Source organism: Cariama cristata, unplaced genomic scaffold (assembly GCF_000690535.1).
Source record: "Cariama cristata isolate BGI_N322 unplaced genomic scaffold, ASM69053v1 scaffold8512, whole genome shotgun sequence".
Classification (NCBI taxonomy): Eukaryota; Metazoa; Chordata; class Aves; order Cariamiformes; family Cariamidae; genus Cariama; species Cariama cristata.
Window position 1 is genome coordinate 8,999 of NW_009604379.1, and position 17,922 is coordinate 26,920.

At 45.6% G+C, this 17,922-nt stretch overlaps 1 protein-coding gene across 4 annotated transcripts in view; it reads right to left on the reverse strand.

Moving 5' to 3' along the window:
- Window positions 1-342: 342 nt before the first annotated feature.
- LOC104158014 (cytoplasmic FMR1-interacting protein 2) overlaps window positions 343-17,922 on the reverse strand; it is a 45,366-nt gene continuing 27,786 nt past the window's right edge. For all 4 annotated transcript variants that reach the window (XM_009695575.1, XM_009695574.1, XM_009695573.1 and 1 more), the window contains 8 exons: window positions 12,191-12,334; window positions 10,519-10,609; window positions 9,691-9,821; window positions 6,560-6,632; window positions 5,955-6,049; window positions 1,720-1,958; window positions 1,076-1,223; window positions 343-510 (listed from right to left, as the gene is read on the reverse strand). In XM_009695575.1, coding sequence (XP_009693877.1) covers window positions 343-510; window positions 1,076-1,223; window positions 1,720-1,958; window positions 5,955-6,049; window positions 6,560-6,632; window positions 9,691-9,821; window positions 10,519-10,609; window positions 12,191-12,334 — 1,089 coding nt within the window. The remainder of the gene's footprint in view (window positions 511-1,075; window positions 1,224-1,719; window positions 1,959-5,954; window positions 6,050-6,559; window positions 6,633-9,690; window positions 9,822-10,518; window positions 10,610-12,190; window positions 12,335-17,922) is intronic.

The following is a 17,922-nucleotide window of genomic DNA, read 5'->3' on the forward strand; positions in this document are numbered from 1 at the left end:
CCAGGACCCCCATGTTTGGGGCTGCAATATGGCTTCAGAGTGATGTGTTCGACTGGATGAATCACAGGGAAAAACCGGACCACTTCATGGAAGAAAAGCACATTTCGCCCACCCGCCCCCACCCACCCCCAAGTCCAAAAGCTACAAGTAAAACCGATCACAGGGATGGTACAGAAGAACATGCACTCAAACAGGGCTGGATGGGAAGATGTGTCCTCGTGTGTAGTAGGCATACACAGTCTTACTTTGTTGCCAGGTCTCACACCATTGAGTTTACACCTCCCAGCTGTTCTGGGTTCAGTCCCTTCTCCCTTCCCAACCTGCGCGGGGTCCGTGTCCACACTAGCAGGTGGTGGCCAGCGACTGGTGGATTGGGGGCTGGAAGCAGCGCACGTGCTCCACTGTGGAACTGTCTGTTTCCACTGACTTCATGTACTTGTTCAGGATGGCAAAAATCTCGTTGTTCAGGATCTGATATTTCCTGATCCTGTCGGCCATCTTCTTCAAGGGCTGGAGGGATGGTGAGGGAGAAAAACAGTAGATGAAGAGAGTCTTATGTCATCTGACCAGCTAGAAAGTACCAGTACCTCTGCCCTGCTGATGGAAACCTCTGCTAAAGCAAAGCAGCTATAACACATGTTACAGTTCCACTTAGCACCTTCCAGGGACTGCTGACTCACTTCATTATAGGGTTTGATGACTCAAGACAAAGCATTAACAAGGTCAGTGAGTGGTCCTAAGTTAACCGTTCTAAAGTCTAGACTCCCAGCTGCTTATTGATAAAGCCACTGAGATCACAGGATGGTTGCTGGAAATACTAGCTTCGCAGCTCCAGTTTCCCAACCCCAGGAAGAAGGGAAAAGCTTTGGGAGAAAAAAGATTTGATTGTCAAGCCAATTAAAACCTTGGCCTCTCTGCTGATACTGCAGATGAAAATCTCACAGCAAGTGTGTCCAGTCTGAGTAAGAGTAGCACCAGGCATGGTTGTAATTTATGCATTTGGACAAAGCAAGACAGAAAACAGAGAGAGAAGTGTGCTCGTTCAGGTCCTTTGGGACCTCACCGTTCAACTTACCACGTTTTTTATGATTTCATCCTTCCCATCCTGCCTCTGCACCTTCAGCAGGTGGTAGCAGAAGTCAAAGAGGTCAAAGCGCCGTTGCTGTCCAAGGAGAACAATAATAGAGCAACCTGCCCAGTTCAGACCATCTCCAAAGCACTGCCTAGAAGGAGGACAGAGTGATGGGGAGAGATAACAGGATAGAGTTAGGTAAGAGAAGTCCTACCATGGCACCAGGAACTTTCCTTGGTGAATTTCTAGGGAAATCAGATTCAGTCCTACTCCTAGAAAGTAGGTATATACCTAGAGGAAACGAACTCAGGAGATATGCAGAATTACACCAGGGCCAGGCTGTGCAGCGTGCATCACAGGGTAAGATGGATCAGGACCTAGCCCCTGACTTGGATTGTTGGCCCATCTACCCATCTCCTTCTGCATGTCACCTTGGGCATGTCCCTTTACAGTGCTCTTCTCCCCAGCTGTTCCAATAGAAAGCTCTCTGGGCATCTCTTTATGTCCACGCACCACAAGGTCCTTTCATCAAGGATCCACGTTCCCCCTCTACCTCAACACTGGCTGAGGCTGTCGCTGCAGCTGAGGGCATCCCGGGGGTTTGCCGGCCCCGCTAGCTCATGAGCAGCCGGCCGACGGACACTCACTCTGCAGTGAACTCGTTGGTGCCCACGGGGATGCAGTACACAAACTGCATGGCACTCCAGAGCCGGTGAAACTCCACGCACTCGTCCACGTGCATGACCCCGTTTGTCGGGGGCGGCCCACGCCAGATCGGGTCCTGCAGGTAGCTCCTAATTCGCGTCAGGATCACCTCGAACATGGACAGCCCGCAGCATAACCGCTCCTTGGTCAGCAAGTCACCCTCCCGGGCGATAGCTATTTGCTGAGGAGGAGGACAACCAAAGAAACAGAAGTGACAATGTAATACAGACCGACCCTCTCGCTGGACTTAATGCTTCCCGGTCTCCCTGGCTCTTTCAAAGTTAACACACATCCCATGCAAGGTCCAACCTTACCTCTGATGGCTGCTCCTATGGCACTCCCCACCAGAGAATACTCATCCCTCAAACGGAAGAAGACTTAATATTGTGCTCAATTATATTTCACCAACCTAAGTATCTTTTGAAATAACTACCTACGTCAGAAAACAAAAGTTGAAGGCAAAGCTGAACAGAAATACTGATCCTTAATTCTGCTAGCATGCTGTTCTATTAGTGCTACTCAGTGTTGCTGGGTTTTAATGTCATGATTTCTGCAGATTATGAAAATAAAACAGGAGAGAACAGGGACATTTTGCTTCCCAGGACATTGCCATCATCTCTTTAAAATGTAGATAGCCTATGGCTTGCTTTATTTCTTTAGTAGTTAGGGTGAAAAAGCTCTGAGGAAAATGAGAAGCCACCGGAACCTTAATACTGGAAAACCTGTCACTTACAAGAAAGTAAAATAATTTTTTTTTTTCCAGATGTGGACGCTTTACACGTGTGGAGAATTTCTGTGACATCCCCGCTCAGATTTACATGTACAAATCTGGAATGGCTCCACTGGATGGAGTTCATTTGGCTTTTACACTAGAGGAAAATTAGAAGAGAATTGACTTCATTTCAGCCCCATTGCTTCCCCCAGAGAAAAAAAAGAAGGGGGTGTGTGTATTTTAAATAAACAAGCAGAGTGTCCCCCTGGCATGGCAGCACTGAGCTCACTGAGTGGGGCTGGGGTGCAAGCGTGGAGTTTGCTGGCTGCCCCGATATCCTCTTAGCTGCCCCATTTCTTGCCATTTCCAGCGGCATTACTGACTTCTCTTTGCAGTGCTGCCAAAAATAACATGGGAAATGGGAGCTGTGTGCTGTTGGAGCCATGCCCGTGGCTGTGGGAGACTCCAGCTCCGCCGCGCTCACCCTGGGAGATGAGCGGCTGCCACGGCACCCTGGCCCCACAGGCAGAGCCCTTTATCCCTCTCACCACTTTGGCACAGGCATGCAGAGCAAGCCTGACATTTACCAACCCCCCTGCCTATCCCAGAGGACTTCCTGGAGCTTTAAATAATTTTTAAGCATTTGCTCCATTTCCAGCTGTCCCTGTAATGCCTATAAAAACATCATCCCGATTAGAATCACGATGGGGGTTCAGAGCATCTGGTACAACAGGCAGGCACGTGTCCTGGCCAGACATTAAGAACATGAATTATGCTGGGTTTACTTGGGTCATCTTTATTCCATTCAAAAAAAACATGAATGTGCCTGCACATCCCCTTTCCTGACTATTAGTTTATGCTGGCAGCAACCTAAAGCATTTTTAAGTTTGGTGGCTATTGAAATCAGAAGCATTACAATTCCTGCTTGTGCCACAATTTCAAGGACGTTCTGGGCACCTCGCATCAATTAATGTTCAACTAATAGTAAATATCAAGGGAAAGCTGTATTGCTGTGCAGAGGCCAGATTGGGTCTGGGACCCCTAGATCTGTCAAACGCAGGAATCATATCACCGGTTTCATGGCACACACTTGCATATGTTTACTTAGCAAGTAAAGATTTATTTTACCCAGCTTGCTTTTATAGCTAAAGGCTGTACGCTTTCTCTCTACTACCTGCTCCAAGCTCTTATGGGTACAGATTAGCACCTGCATACACTAGTCTAGGATGGCAAAATGGGGACACAGTAGAAGTAAAACCATTTCAAATATAAATTAGGTGTTAGCTTTACTGTTTGGTAAGATATAGTGATAGAAGAGGTACTTTTGAGAACAAAATAGCCCAATGATCGTAGTATGCTGTTTCTGAAGAAATCTTGATCTAGAAAGGGATGCATCTAGCTCTCAAAGGATGTAGTACCACTCAGTTATGCACGTTCACAGACAGAATTTTGTTCTAAAATTCATCACCATAAGACCAGTCTTTGATACAGGACTACTACCATTGGGTAGATATCTAACATGGTAAAGGCAGCTGGAGAACTATTAGTCTTGTGGCCAGATGTGCCTCACAGGCTGGGGTCTCACTGATTTCTAAGACCAGGAGAGGGAGGGTGCTCTCGAGATAAATTGTCAAATGATGCCAGTGTGCTGGCTCAACTATCCTCTCTGTCTTCAAAAGGAAAAGCTCCCATTACTTCCAGTGAAAAAAAATCAGACTGACCAAGCACTTTTGAAAATCCCTTATTAAATACCCCTATGATCAGCATTAAAAGGGAGAGGATTCCTTTAATGAACCACTTTGACCCCCCTGGTTCTTTATGAATCACCTATCAAACAGCTGCTTCTGGATTTCCAATGCAAAGCAATTATTTACAACAATTACTGACAGTTTTCCTGCCATTGCACAAATCCAGTTGTGCCATACCTCTTTTACAGTTTGTTAACTGGCAAGCTTGCAAGAACCGTTCCTAAAGCCTGCAAAGACTGATAGATCCCCACTAACCACAGCAGCCTCTGGCACAGCCCCTTCACAGCATGTAATTGTATGAAATGCATAGGGCCACCTTTTGGGAGAGGCATCTAGCAGGCAACTTCTGCTCAGATTCTGGACAATTGCTAAAAGGCACTTACGCATTCTGCAGGAAAAAAACTCCCATATGGCCTGTGTCCAAAACTGCATTTCCAAAATGCATGTCCAAAACTGCATACGGAGCAAGCTTAGACGCTATGGAGGCACCTACAGAAAGTGACTCTTGTGTTCATTTACATCTGATCTCAAAAAAGATCCGGTACTCAACTGTACCTGCGTGATGAATATGGGAACAGTTTACAGAAAAATTAATTTTTAGCGGGACATGAAATACCTTTTGTTTTCATCACCATCATAACTACAGCAGGGATAAGCAACGAGTGGACTCTAATAGCAGATTTCAATGATGATTTTGCATGGAAAGAAGGAGAGATAGAAAGACCAACACAAAGACACAAAAACACAGAGGTGAATTCTTTTTCTCGAGTGTCTCCTTTAAAAGGAAGCCAATGGGAAGATGAGAGAAGTGTCTACAAAGTAAGAAAAAGCCCTCAGTTATCCAGCCAATTTCTTTGTTTCATATGATTTCCAATGAAGCAAAGTTCAAAATGTCCTTGATCCATCAGAAAAACCAAGAAAATCATCAACAACTTTCTGCCTGCCATAGATCTGTCACCTCATACAACTGAGTGTTCCATTCCCTCGGCAGTACATTACAGAAAAAGGGTGTTGATTCATTTAATACTTTGAATGATTTTTATCCCATCAACCCCACTAAGTAGGCAGTGGAAGTTTGGCTATTGATATCAATGGAGCTTAAATTTTGCCCATTGCATTGATCAGTCTACGGAGGTATTTTTAACAGTACTCAATTTCTGCACAAGAGAACTTTTCCAAGCTGAGACCCACCTCAAGAAGACACTTAAATGGAGCCATAATTTTAAGCATGTGCTGAAGCTCGAAGCATGTGCTAGGAGGGAAACCATTCTCAGATGTATTCCTTGACAGGGATGAGCTTAAAAATGAACCACACTGCAGCCCTAAAATGGGATCCCCAAAAGTGATGGCAATTGATTAAGTCAGGGGCAGCCCTGCAGCGTTTCCCCTCAAACCACTCCAGCAATTCTCCATCTTTTCAAAATGGAGAAGAGTTTTTCAGAGTTGTTCTTATTCAGAGCTGGCTTCTAGCGTGCTTGCCTTACAGCTCCCTGCCAGGTCTCCAGACCAGAGGCAGAACACACCATCTCTGGACCCGCTCACAAATTTCCCTTCAAAGTGTCTGCTAGGGCAAGGATTCTGATTTTCTTGTCCAATTGAAGTTTGAAAAAAAATAAAATAAAATAAAAAAAAAAAGGATCGCTTTCCCAAGGCCAAACAAGCCATCTGGGGACTGCTACGAATTTTCAACAGCCATCCCTTTCAATGAAATCCTTACCTGCGGAGTGCCCAGCCTCTCTATTAAGGGAACCAGGTGAAGTGGGGCATACTTGGCTTCGAGACGCTTCATGCGCACCTCCAAGCGTTCTCCTTCTGTCAAGCGAGCAGCAAACAGTGAAATGAGAGAAGGAAGTGGAGACCCGCAATTTCCGCCGAGTTTGCTCAGAGCTGCCCCCCAGCAACCATCCAACGAGACTTTGGATCAGTGAGCCAAACCAACAGCAAATGAGGGAACCAGCGATGCAGAGAAGGGAGGGATGTGCGATTGCAGTCTCAGCAGCAGCTTAATCACACATGTCCAAAAGCATGTCCCTGTTACTGATCACTCCTGTTGAGATGGACATTTCATGCTGTCATTCTCCAAAGAGGCTGTGAAATGGCTTTAAAACCTCAAGGGAACCCCCAAACTGACTAAGGTTTCAGTCTGTAACTAGGCTACAGAAAATGCACCCTTGGCATTTGTTTCTACCTGACTTTTGGCTGTATCCACTTATCTATTTTGAGGGGGAAGCAGGGCCAGAACTAAACCTCAGCAGAAATGGGAGAGAAACAGCTTGTGGGCAGAGACCTCTGAGTCTGTCCAGTGCTTCCCTCTCAGCTTACCTTTGATGTAGACCCTGGGCAAAATATTTTGGAAGGGAGCAGCATGCAGCAAATCACAAACTTCTTCCTGGGACTGAGGCAGGAAGAAAGAAAGATAAAGTAAGTTAAAAAATACCTATAGGGGTTGAGTGTCTGGTTCAGGGGCCTGGGCAACACTACAACAATTCATGTCTACGGCACCTATTCAAATCCAACCCAGCTCAAAAATTCTCCTTAACTCCAATAAGTTACTTCCTGCCTGTATAAGGCCAGAGCTTTATATTTATTTGCTGTCCCACTTATAACACTGCAAGTAAGAGGGGATAAAGACCATGGAGGTTTCAGTTTCATCTTACCCTGATGACTTCCTGCCATTTATTTTTACAGAGCGTGCCCAGGTGGAAATTACCCTTTGGCTTCGTTATTTTAGGATGTGTACATATAAAATATACTGATGCATGGCTCTATTGCAAATAGGTACATAGTACATTGGTCTGAAATTATTTGGTTGTTCCTATGGTGTTCTCAGCCAGGGCTATCAAACTAGAATCCCAGTGGTGTAGGCACCATACAGAAGTCCAGAGAGGAATAACGTCATGAGATGCCACCTGAGAGAATGCATGCCGATGCACTTGAGAAAAAATAATCCCAAACACAGATGCACAAGGAGTAGAAACCTAGGAATAGGCAGGTGGAGACTGAGGAGCGATGGCTGACAATACATTGTATACGAGTCTGCAATGGGAAACAGCAGCAAGGAAACCAAAGCTGTTTAACACAGAGGCATTGCGTCACAACAAGGCATTAGTTTGCTCCTACAAAAGTCTAGTTCTAGGGCATGCTTTCAGTTCTGAGCTTATTGTAGAGATTTAGACACACTCGAAAGCAGGTCATGACAGCGCAGCAAAAGATATTTGGGGGCCAGATGGAATGACTCAGCTGGGTCTGTTTGGGAGGCACGGGTGGATACCCCACCTTCCAGCCAAGAGGGAGAGGACAGTGTAGCATGGAGCTGCAGGAGGCTTTACTGGAGCGTGGATGCTGGGATGAGAGCGAGTTTGTGGGAGTGCAGTTTGTGACACAGTGCTGGAGGGACAGGAACTGCCCAGGGTCCCTCCATGGGCAGGGAGATGCTGATGCTAACAGAGAGTGCCAGTCACCTTGGTGGTTTTGTTTGCAAAACACTATTCGTTCCTAGATGAATGTTCTTTCACTGCTGTTTCTCTCTGGTAAAAGAGAGTATTTTCACCATTTGCAGCCTGCATTCACCTGATATCTGTCCCAAAATTAGTCATGCTATTAATGATCTCCTCCCCAAGGCCCATTACCTGAGATTAAGAATTCTGTTTAGGAATTTAGTCCCAAGCAACACCTCATTCCTCAAATGTAAACAATAAAAAAGGAGTAGAATGGAGCAGACCGAGCATCTTCACTACAGCAGTCTCTGCCAGCAAATACCACCAGCCTTAGATCATTCTGACAGCTCTGAAGATAACTGCACCGTAAAAGCAATTGCTCCTGCTGCATAAGAGCTCCATTAGAGGGAAAATCTTGTAACGTGATGGCTCTACGCATCTGACATCTTCCAGCAAGCGAGAACCAGTGTCTGCTGCATGCAAAATGGCTTTACATTCTGAATCTATTTCTGTGTGGAAAAACAAGGAATCAGAGAGGGAGAGGCTTTGGTTGGCACAGAAAGTGGGCAGATATGGACTTTGATGGGCAGCCTTCCTAAAGGGACCCCCAAATTCTCACCATCTTCTTTTCTTTATTTTCTGCTATTCTAAAATGCCAGTATACTGCTGATGTACAGCTCCTGGGACTGGAGGAACATTTTTGCATTGAAATGAAAGATTTCTAAAAGAAACCACCATGTGTCCCTTAAGTGTCCATTTAAAGATGGGATGGAAAAGGCAAATGCAGTACATCCAGCATAAAATCCAACACTGAGAACAGCAGAAAGCACTGACGAAGCCACGAAAGGAACAGAAACTGCCAGGATATAGCTGGCAATTCTGGTCATACTATAAAATAAAGCCAAGCTGCTAGGTGATATATATATATGTGTCTAGTTTTCTTAATCTTATGCAACTACTGCTCACGGAGTGTGTTTGATACACCGTATCGGGAACTAAAAGTCTCTACATCGGGGGTTAAAATGCAAAGGCAAGGGCAGAAATATCCATTTTGAGGACATGCAGAGATTTTCAGTTTTCCCTGTGCTCTATGGTTGGATAAAACTTGGAATCTTTGAACTTCCTCTGGTTTTGCTCTAAACAAAACTTTCTGGCTTTGCTTGGAAATTCCATCTTATGCTAGGGAAGTCTTTCTGCAATATTTCTGGAAAAACTGAAACAACCCTGCAAAAAGCATTACGACATGAAATATGCATTTTTAATGTAAAATTGTGTTGTTGAACACTCCTTAGTTGGCTCTAGGCCAAACTGTGAGATAAATTCATCACCAAGTAAGTTTGTTGTGTGAAAAACTAAAAGCTAAGAAGATGTGTGGCACTCAGCCATAGCCTTTGCCCCATAACAGAAAGGGCATCACAGGAGCTGAGAGACTTGTGCACGTGCAAAACACTTGTGCAGGAGGCAATACCAAGTTGTCACTCCAGCTAAGTTTTCAGTGAAGATGTCATAGGAAATATATCATCAGCTCTTCTGGGACTTCCTTCCTGTTGGATTGCTTTATCCTTATCACCACTAGAATCAATCATGGGTTTTTTATTGCACTGACACCCCAAAAGAGCAAAGGGCTCAAATCTACTTCTCACTGTACAAATATGTATATAAAGAAGTATTGATTCCTGCCCCAGAGAGCTTATAATCTAGAAATAAGCTCCAAATGGTTTGATTTCTGAGAAGGATGAACAAGGGGTAGCTTTGGGTCCAAGAATTAAATCTAGATCTTCCAGTATTCAGATTCTCCTTCAGCAATCCCAGATGTCAGTGACCAAGCACCGATGCACATCATCCCCATGGACATGCCCACAGACCCCAGTAACACAGCCCCAGAGAGACCCTGAGCGCACGAGAAGCTGGAAAGTAACATTTCCCAAACTCTTCTGCTGGAGAGCCCACTTCCACTTATACTCTTGAGCTTGCAATTTCAAGTATAATCTGTTGGTGCAGGGGGTTTTGCCTTACCAAAGCCTGCTCGATAAGGAGGCAGAAGAGAATGGCATTGCCCACTTCTCTGAGGCTCTGGAACACATCGGTCTTCAGCTCTGCGTACTCAATGATGTCCTTCAGCTGATGGTGGAAAAACTCCAGGATTCCTTAAGAGACAAGGAAGGACAGTCAGAAAAGCGAGAGCAGAATCACCCTCCGATAACTTGGATAAAAAGATAGTCAGTGCCTGATATTTCCTTAATCACAAATTTTGCAAGCCTTAATTGCTACGTGGATAGACAGAGACTGGCATTGGGGAGAACTAGCACGCAGTGTCTTACCCTGCTTTCAGTAACCCTTGGGAAATAGGGAGTAATTCATATGAAGTCCTTTGATTTCCTCATCAGAGGAAAAAAAGAGATTCAAGACTGCAGTAGATGTCTTAGTGCTGGCTCATGTATACCAGCGAGAGTTTCCCCATCCAGCTCAATGGCAGACTGCAGTCATCCTGAAAAAAAATCTTTCATCAACTAAGTAGAGCTTTTGAAAAATATCTGTGAACCCACAATAACAAAAGCTTACAAAATCCTGAAAGCAAAACAGAAGCTACCAGAAGACATTCCCTTACCAGCCATCTGTGTGGTCAAAGGGAAATTTCCAACAGGAGATTTCCTGGAAAAGTTTCCTACACGTGTTCCAGCGTCAATAGCAAAGCAGCTGAAAGTTGTGTCTCAGCAAGCCTGGCTGCATGTTGTACCAGCATGTCAGGTGCCAAACCATGTTTAATTACTAGTGTCTGCCTGAGTAAATGCTGTACCAACACGTGGGCGAGCTCTTGCTCAAGCATCTAATTGTAGCACCCACCTGGAGAGCCATATTCATGTCTTGGCAAGCGGCATATCTTGGGCATTACTTCGATCAGAGTCTTCACATACTGCAGGATGGTGCCTTGTAGCTGTTGGAGACAAAGGGAGGTTAAGCTGGAATGATGGCTTCTCCTGGCGCTGGTTTTGAATGAGGCTGGTTGTGGATGGGTCCACATCTGACAGCACAGGATGAAACTTCAGCTGGAGTTCAAGAAGAACTTGCTTAATTTGGATTTCACTCAAATATAACATTCAGCCCAAGTGTATGAAGTTAGAGTGCTTTTACAGCTTCCTCCCAAATAATAAATCACAGCTGCAGGGATTTTCAACTTCAAAATACAGCTTGCTGTGTTTGCATTGTTTGCAGCTGAAATCCAAACAAGGCTCAGTCTTAGATCCAGCAGGACTTGTGCTCCTAAGCCAAAAAGCATTTCACCAGAGCTGCTAAAGGAGTCATTCCCCAGCACAGGAAATGCTCCTTCCACCTGAGGAATGATCACCAGATACTCAGAGTTTCAAAGGGAATTTACATGCATATAGAACAAGTTTCTGCACATCTGATGTTTTGAACTAATATGGACAAGAGCAAAGTATATTTTGTAGTTAAAAGTGCTTGCTGTCATTTGGAGTTGGACACCTGCATCCTGTAGATACATTATATGGGATTATGCACTAGACACTGTTTAGCCAAACATAAAATCTTTGTCTTTGTGCTGAGTGCTGTCTGATCTCACACACCAGCTACAGCATTTTCAACTAAGTGACACAAATTACATCTTCAGTAACTATGGTGCTTTATAGTAGGGAAACTAGATACACACTTGAAATTTTCAGTTTTACACTGCTTTGTTAGACAAGTTCAAAATGACGTCATTGCAGCCAAAGCAGAATTTAAATATTTATATGAATGAAAATTGCCTTTCCAGTAAAGCATGGGTTTTAGTAGAAAAGCATGACCTGAAAAATTATACATTTTTGCACACTCCCTCCTCCCTTCTTAATGCTCCGTATTGTTAGTGCCCTTAGGAAGCACATGGGATCATTTCCCTATGGATACCACATTTCTCTTCTGAAAAAGAAGAGAGAACTAGAAAGCAGAGAGGGCTATTGGCAGCCTGGCTTCAGAATACCTGATGGAAATGGACAGTATGGCTTGAAGAAGGACTCACCTATAGCAGGAATTTTCTTACAAAGACTCAAAAAGTTGGTTTTGCTGCCTGCTCTCTACATTCCTGCATCTCTCCAGGGGTATCACAAGGAGGTGAGACCGAGTGCTCCTGTGCTATTGCTGAGCACAGGCACATGTCTTGAAGGTCTCCCAGACTGGAGCACAGGCAGTGCTGAGGGACCGTGAGTACCATGTCCCACCCGATCACTTTCCAGAGGCTTTTAGCAAAGCAGCATGCCAACTCCACCACCCCTAGATGGAGGTGCCTGGTCACAGTTAACGCTTCAAGATGCTGGAAACACCCCATCATCCCACAGAAATCAGTGGAATTCCTCAGTAACAGTGAGAATCAGACCGTTAACACAAGTGTTTCAGTGTGGATCAAGGGACATGAACGTGCCCAGATGGGAACACCCAGAACCCAAAGCCCAGGCTGACTGTCCAACCTGCGCCTCTCAAGGCATTGAGGTTTCTCCATCGCCAGGGTTAGGCTCAGAATTACCAGGCTCTTGACGATCTTCAACAGCTCTTCCATGACCACCGCGATGCCTTGATAGCCAAGAAGCCTGCAGATAGTCTTGAAATGAGGTGGTCCCACAAAATTGCGGTAGGAGCTATAGATGTGACTGTAGGCAATGTTGAGAGGCTGAGAAATAGGAGTGGAATGACAGTTAGACAGGAGCATGTACCAGACCTGTAAGTAATTCTCTTATCACAGTATTATGTTCCATCACTTCAAATAATTTTTAAGGAAGAGAAGGAGAAATAATATCCATAACAATTCTCATTTCTTCTGTTTCCTGTGGCAAAGAGGAGATACCTTTTCTTCCTACATAGTCAGTATATTCTAATCTCAACACACTGTTACATCATAAGGTTTATTATCCTGCTATGTAGCAACACCACTTTCATTTCCAAGGTAATTTACTCTCCCAAACATTCCCAATCAAGAATTTCAGTTCACTGGCCCTTTGTCTCTTCAAACCCAAATTCTTCTCTACTAAAACAAAAAGCTTTATATACAGGTAACTAAACATTTTTTTTTTCTATGGGCACTTGCTTTAAATGAGGCTGATTAAGAAAAGTATGAACTGCAGCATCTGAGCTTAAGGGCAGCTGGAAGAGAGACAGAAAAAAATCCTTTTTGCCTCCTGCAAAGCTCTACATCAGCCTCTGTACTTAACGGACATCCCCATGGGACTGTGAAAAGGGCAAGACTCTAACTGAGGTGTAGGGAGAGTACTTAGGGCTCTGGCCCCCCCAAATTTTTAGCAGCAGAAAACAGAAAGTGATTTCCAGGAACGTACTCTATCAGTGTAATCTTGGAAATGTGGAAATTGCTGCAATGTTTTATCACTGGAACGTTTATAGGATCCATTTGGTGTAAAAGGGAAACAGAAGTAGGGGGAATTAATTGACTTGCGTGATCTGCAAAAAAAGGACTGAAAATCAGATTTAGCTGAGACACTGCATGCTCGGCTCAGGCTCTGCAACAGAAGTGTCGGCATCATGATTCAGCCCAGCAGAGAAAGGCTGCAGTCTCCCCCCACGCCATCTATAACTGCAGCCTCAGTAAACAGCAAAAAAAGCCCATTCTTGAAAAGACTCTGGCAGGTAGTGCCCCTTCCAGCAAAACACAGATAAACCCCTGGCTCATGCTTACCAGAAGATCTTTCTTAAACAAGGATAAGAAAACAAATCAAACTGTATCCCAAATGCACCGTGCAAGGCTGACTTTGCTTCTTGCGCGAATGCTGCGTAGCAGAGGCAGGCTGCGTCCCCACGCAGTAGGCACCTTGCGTCCCTGCGGACACTGCAGACCCCACTCAACAGGGATCCCCTTCCCTGCAGTACCAGAGCCAAGGGAGTGCAGGGACCAATGCACTGAAGAGCTTAGGGTGAAAGAGAGCAAGTACTGAAGTTGTAGAACAGGACAAAATGTTGTCTGTCCTCCAACACTGCTGCTCCCAGCAATTGCAATACAACCAGCTGAAGACTTCAGTTGTCCTCCAACTCTGACTCACTTCCTCGAGATTTACTTTAACACTTCATTTGAGCTACTAATGAGTTACAAAGTGAAGTCATTTGCTAAGAATTGGAAAAGTATTTTCTTTTGCTCTCAGATACAGAATTTCAGTGGACTGATGTACTGACTGCACTTTCATAGACTTGTCAGTTGTTTTAATCAATTAATTAATTGTCCCTCATTTTGTTACAGCCCCACTGCTCTGGTCTAGCAGCTTATTGTCTACTGTAATTCCTACATGCTCTTTGACAGCAGAAAGAAGACATAGTTAGAAAGTCCTCTACTTTCTGTGAAATATAATTCAGCTCCTGGTCTTGGTAGGTGAAAAAACCCTTTAATACTAATGTACAGAAAGGCTACCTTGGAGGCTGTGTAGTGCATTCATTCACAATGAGCATGAACTTTCTCTTCCATCAAAACTAAACAAAAGGGCCCTGAGCAAGTACGGCCCAGAGTTTAAAAATTATTTAGGCAGAAAGAAGCCTACTTTCAAAGCTCCTTGGATGCCAGCTCCTGTTAAGAGGGTGGCATTTGAGCATCCTGCTTCAGCTTCTATCAGCATCCTTAGATAACCAAGTCTTTAAAAATCTATGGTAGAGACTGATCCAAAGCCACTAGATACACACACAGCAATAGTTTATGTTTTGAAAAGTGTGTCTGTTTAAACACCAGGTAACACCCAGCCTGGAACATTTCCCAAATGGCTGATATGAGCATCCCAGAGGGAAGGCAGCCACGCTCCCATGGTGTTCTGTTGCTGTGGCTTTTGCAGTGCATCGTTCCAGCCCTGGGCGTCCCCAGAAAGTGCCGTGCTGCAGGGGTGATCCAGGCAGCCCCAAAATGCCTCCTCACACCTTCCTTCCATGCCTCCCTGTAGGCTCCTTTACCCTGTTATTTCCCCATGGTTAGCTCATCCAGACTAGGGGGGCAACTAAATATTCCCATTTCAGTGGGCTCATGAATCCACACTCATTTCTGGAAGCCTCTTTGCTACTCCACGGCTAGGAGACCAATCTTCTGTCTGCGCACTTGCCATGGTCCCCTGAGACGGGCTACCACTGGTACCCAGTTGTGGAGCAACTGGTCAGATTTTCCCCACAACAGGGCTGACATTTCGCTGTACAGGCAGCAAGTGGCCGGTGCTGCTGTGCAGACACCCACCATGCAGCACTCCCTTGCCTCTCAGCGGGATAATGGGGCTGGAGAGCAGCTTTCAAGTGGGCTTTTCCCTCAAGTGGAGGTCTCGGCAATAAGCCTGATTGGGAGAAGACACATTTTAGGACCTGCATTGGCTGCAGATGAGCAGGATGATTCATCCCTGCCTGTCTGCAAGATGAGGTAGATTCATCGAGCTCTCTGCAGAGCCACACAGCACATTAGCAGCAGGCTTGCGTCTAATAATACAACTCTGCCAGCAATTAAAAATATAACTCCATTTAAGGGTGAGATACACAGCTTGGGGTAAAGACTGTAGGATGTAAAAAAATTACACCAGTGGGTATTTTAGGACAAAACAGCTGAAGGTACAAGCTGGCTGCATGGCACGGCTCGCTCCCCCATGCTGGGCAGCTGCTTCCACCCCCTTGGAGAGCCAGGGCAAAGCCCCCGATCTCACCATCTTTTGAGAGCAGCAGCTGCCAAAGACATTGCAGAGGTTTGCCCCACCTTTGGTTTGGGGCCAAGTGGGCAGGTTTTGGGGCCGGGAGGCCGGGATTGCAGGCAGGCTGGGATTTGCAGCGTGAGGCAGAATTCCCAGTGTCCTGCAGACCCCAGGTGTCCCACCCTGTGCCCAGATCTCAGGGACAGCCACCCATACTTGGGAGCATGTGAGGAAGGCCCCCACATTGCTCTGAGACCTCAGGAGGTTACTAGGGATGCTCTGGAGCAGATTCAGCAGCAAATGAAGCAAAATAAAAGCCAGTTGTCAATTCTATGTCTTTGAGCTTGTTGGCCGTCACCCAGACCTGTCTGAACTCACCTGAGGGAAGGCAGGGAGAGTTTTAGGCAATAAAATAGATCAGAGAGAGATAATAGACAGATAATACTGCCTGTGCCAAACCCCCCTTGGAAAAATGAAGAGCTATTGAAAGAGGAATATACTTAGAGTCAAAAAAGGACTTGCACGCAGCCCAGGACTAGTCCAGGCTCCTAGCCAACCTAACTTGAGTGCGACAGCTGAGATGGTGTCTTAGAAAGTGAAAACCAATTCTGACCAGAATCGTCAGAGGAGGGCCTCTAAGTCAAACAGCCTGAATATGGCCTGGTTCCTTCCCCTGCCACAAGCAACCTTCACTCTCCCTATAAAGCTTTTACCATATTCAGCTGTATCAGCCAGTTGCTATGACTTTCATGCAAAAAAAAATACATATTCCCTAGCTGGGATGGACAGGACATGTACAGTGCAGCAGGCATGTTTATATACTGTATTGAGACTGCGTCTGTGTATATTCTGTGTCTCAGCATAATGCCTCACTATATCAACTACTGATTTTCAGGGACTGCATACACTGCTATTATTTATACCAAGCCGATGGCCGCGGCAGGCCAGGTAGCACAGCCCACGCTGTCGGTTGGAGGGGATCAACAGCCCCCGCTGCCAACACCTCCTGCAGCAACCACAGCTCCTTAACGCCTTTATGCTGTTGCTGCAGACAAGGCAGCAGAAAATAGAGCGGCTCCATCCCGTTCACACGCCGTAACTATTTTTACAAGCGCCGGCAGCATGCACTGTCCTTCAGGTTACATCTGCCTGCACGCTCGCTAAAAAAGGGAGGCAAATTCAACCAAGGAAAGGGAAACAGGGATTTCCAGTGACTCTGGCATGACCCTGGGTCCGGCAGTGCCAAGAAAAACAGAAGCGCTCATAAATGAAGCCCAATCTAAGGCATTTACAGAACTAAGAAGTGGTTAATGAGCAGTAAGTAGTGGGTTGCTGGTAATTTTGCAGCTTCTTTGTTGGAGACTTGGCAACCTGCTGTGTTTTCTAAGTGTCTGAATGACAGAAAATGGCTCAGTTTCTGCTGGCCACTGGAGCATGCCCGCGGTTTGCATCCTACAATGAGGAATGAGGGGTCCCATTGTGGGAACATCAATGCTGGAGCAGTCCTAGCATTGGCATGGTGTTGGCATCTTCTCATCCTGGGAAATGCGAATTGCAAGCTCATCACCAGCATAAACTGGTGCAAGCTTGATTTTGGGAGGAGGTAACACCAACATCACTGAAAGCTTTGCTGTGGTTTCCTTTGAGCTAGCGGTATTGATCACAGCATGCAGAAGGGTCAGCAGGACCCTTTGCTGGCCTAATCCAACTACTGCCGTTTTGCTCGGTTTTCTCTCTTCCTGCTAACACATCTTATTTGTGAACAACTGAAATTTAATTTCGAAGCAACTGTTGATAAACTGAACAACCCAAACTCCATAAGAAAGTGGTTCTCATGAAAACTTTACGACCCTGTGTCATCCACCTTTCTGAAGCACGGATTTGTATTCTCAGTGCTTTCCCTGCAGGCAAGGATGTACTTTACTCTCAGCATGGGACCAGCTAAGAGCTCTCTATTCCCCTGCTCTTGTAAGCAGGTCCGAGCCATGCAAAAGGCAGGAAGCCACCTGGGAGCACTTTTATTTCCATCCCCGCCCATAATTATTGCCCATAATTATTTTCATCTCTGCTCCCAGTTTTCAGCTCACTGGCAGCCGCAGCTCACTTGCATAGATGGAAGAGAATACAGGTCATGGAAGACAAAAACAAAACATCCAGAACTGCAAAATGTAACTCAAAAGCAAGGCTCATACGTGCTCCCCAAGCTTGTAATAGCCCCTCCTGATGCAGTTTGCATCATCCCATCACTGTTGATACTTAGATATTTCAAAATGTTGCAAGCACCTTTCCAGGAATGACATGGAATGAGTAACTCCAGACGCAGAATGAACATTTCTTCTGGGAAAGTTCCTCTCAAACACATTTTGGCTTCAGAGAGCAGTGAGCCACTTTTTCAGAGCCTCTCTTTACCAGGCCCAGTGCCACATCTGTCCCCAGTGCCACATCTGTTCCCTCCTGGCCACAGACTCGAGCTGCTTCCCCGAACACCACCGGCACCGTCTTTGCCTCTCCCCACTGCCCTCTCACCAGACTGGCAGGGGACATCCCCGAGTTGTCTATGAGGCAGGGGCATTCAGAGAAGAGCCTGTCTTAAACCCACGGGAGTTCA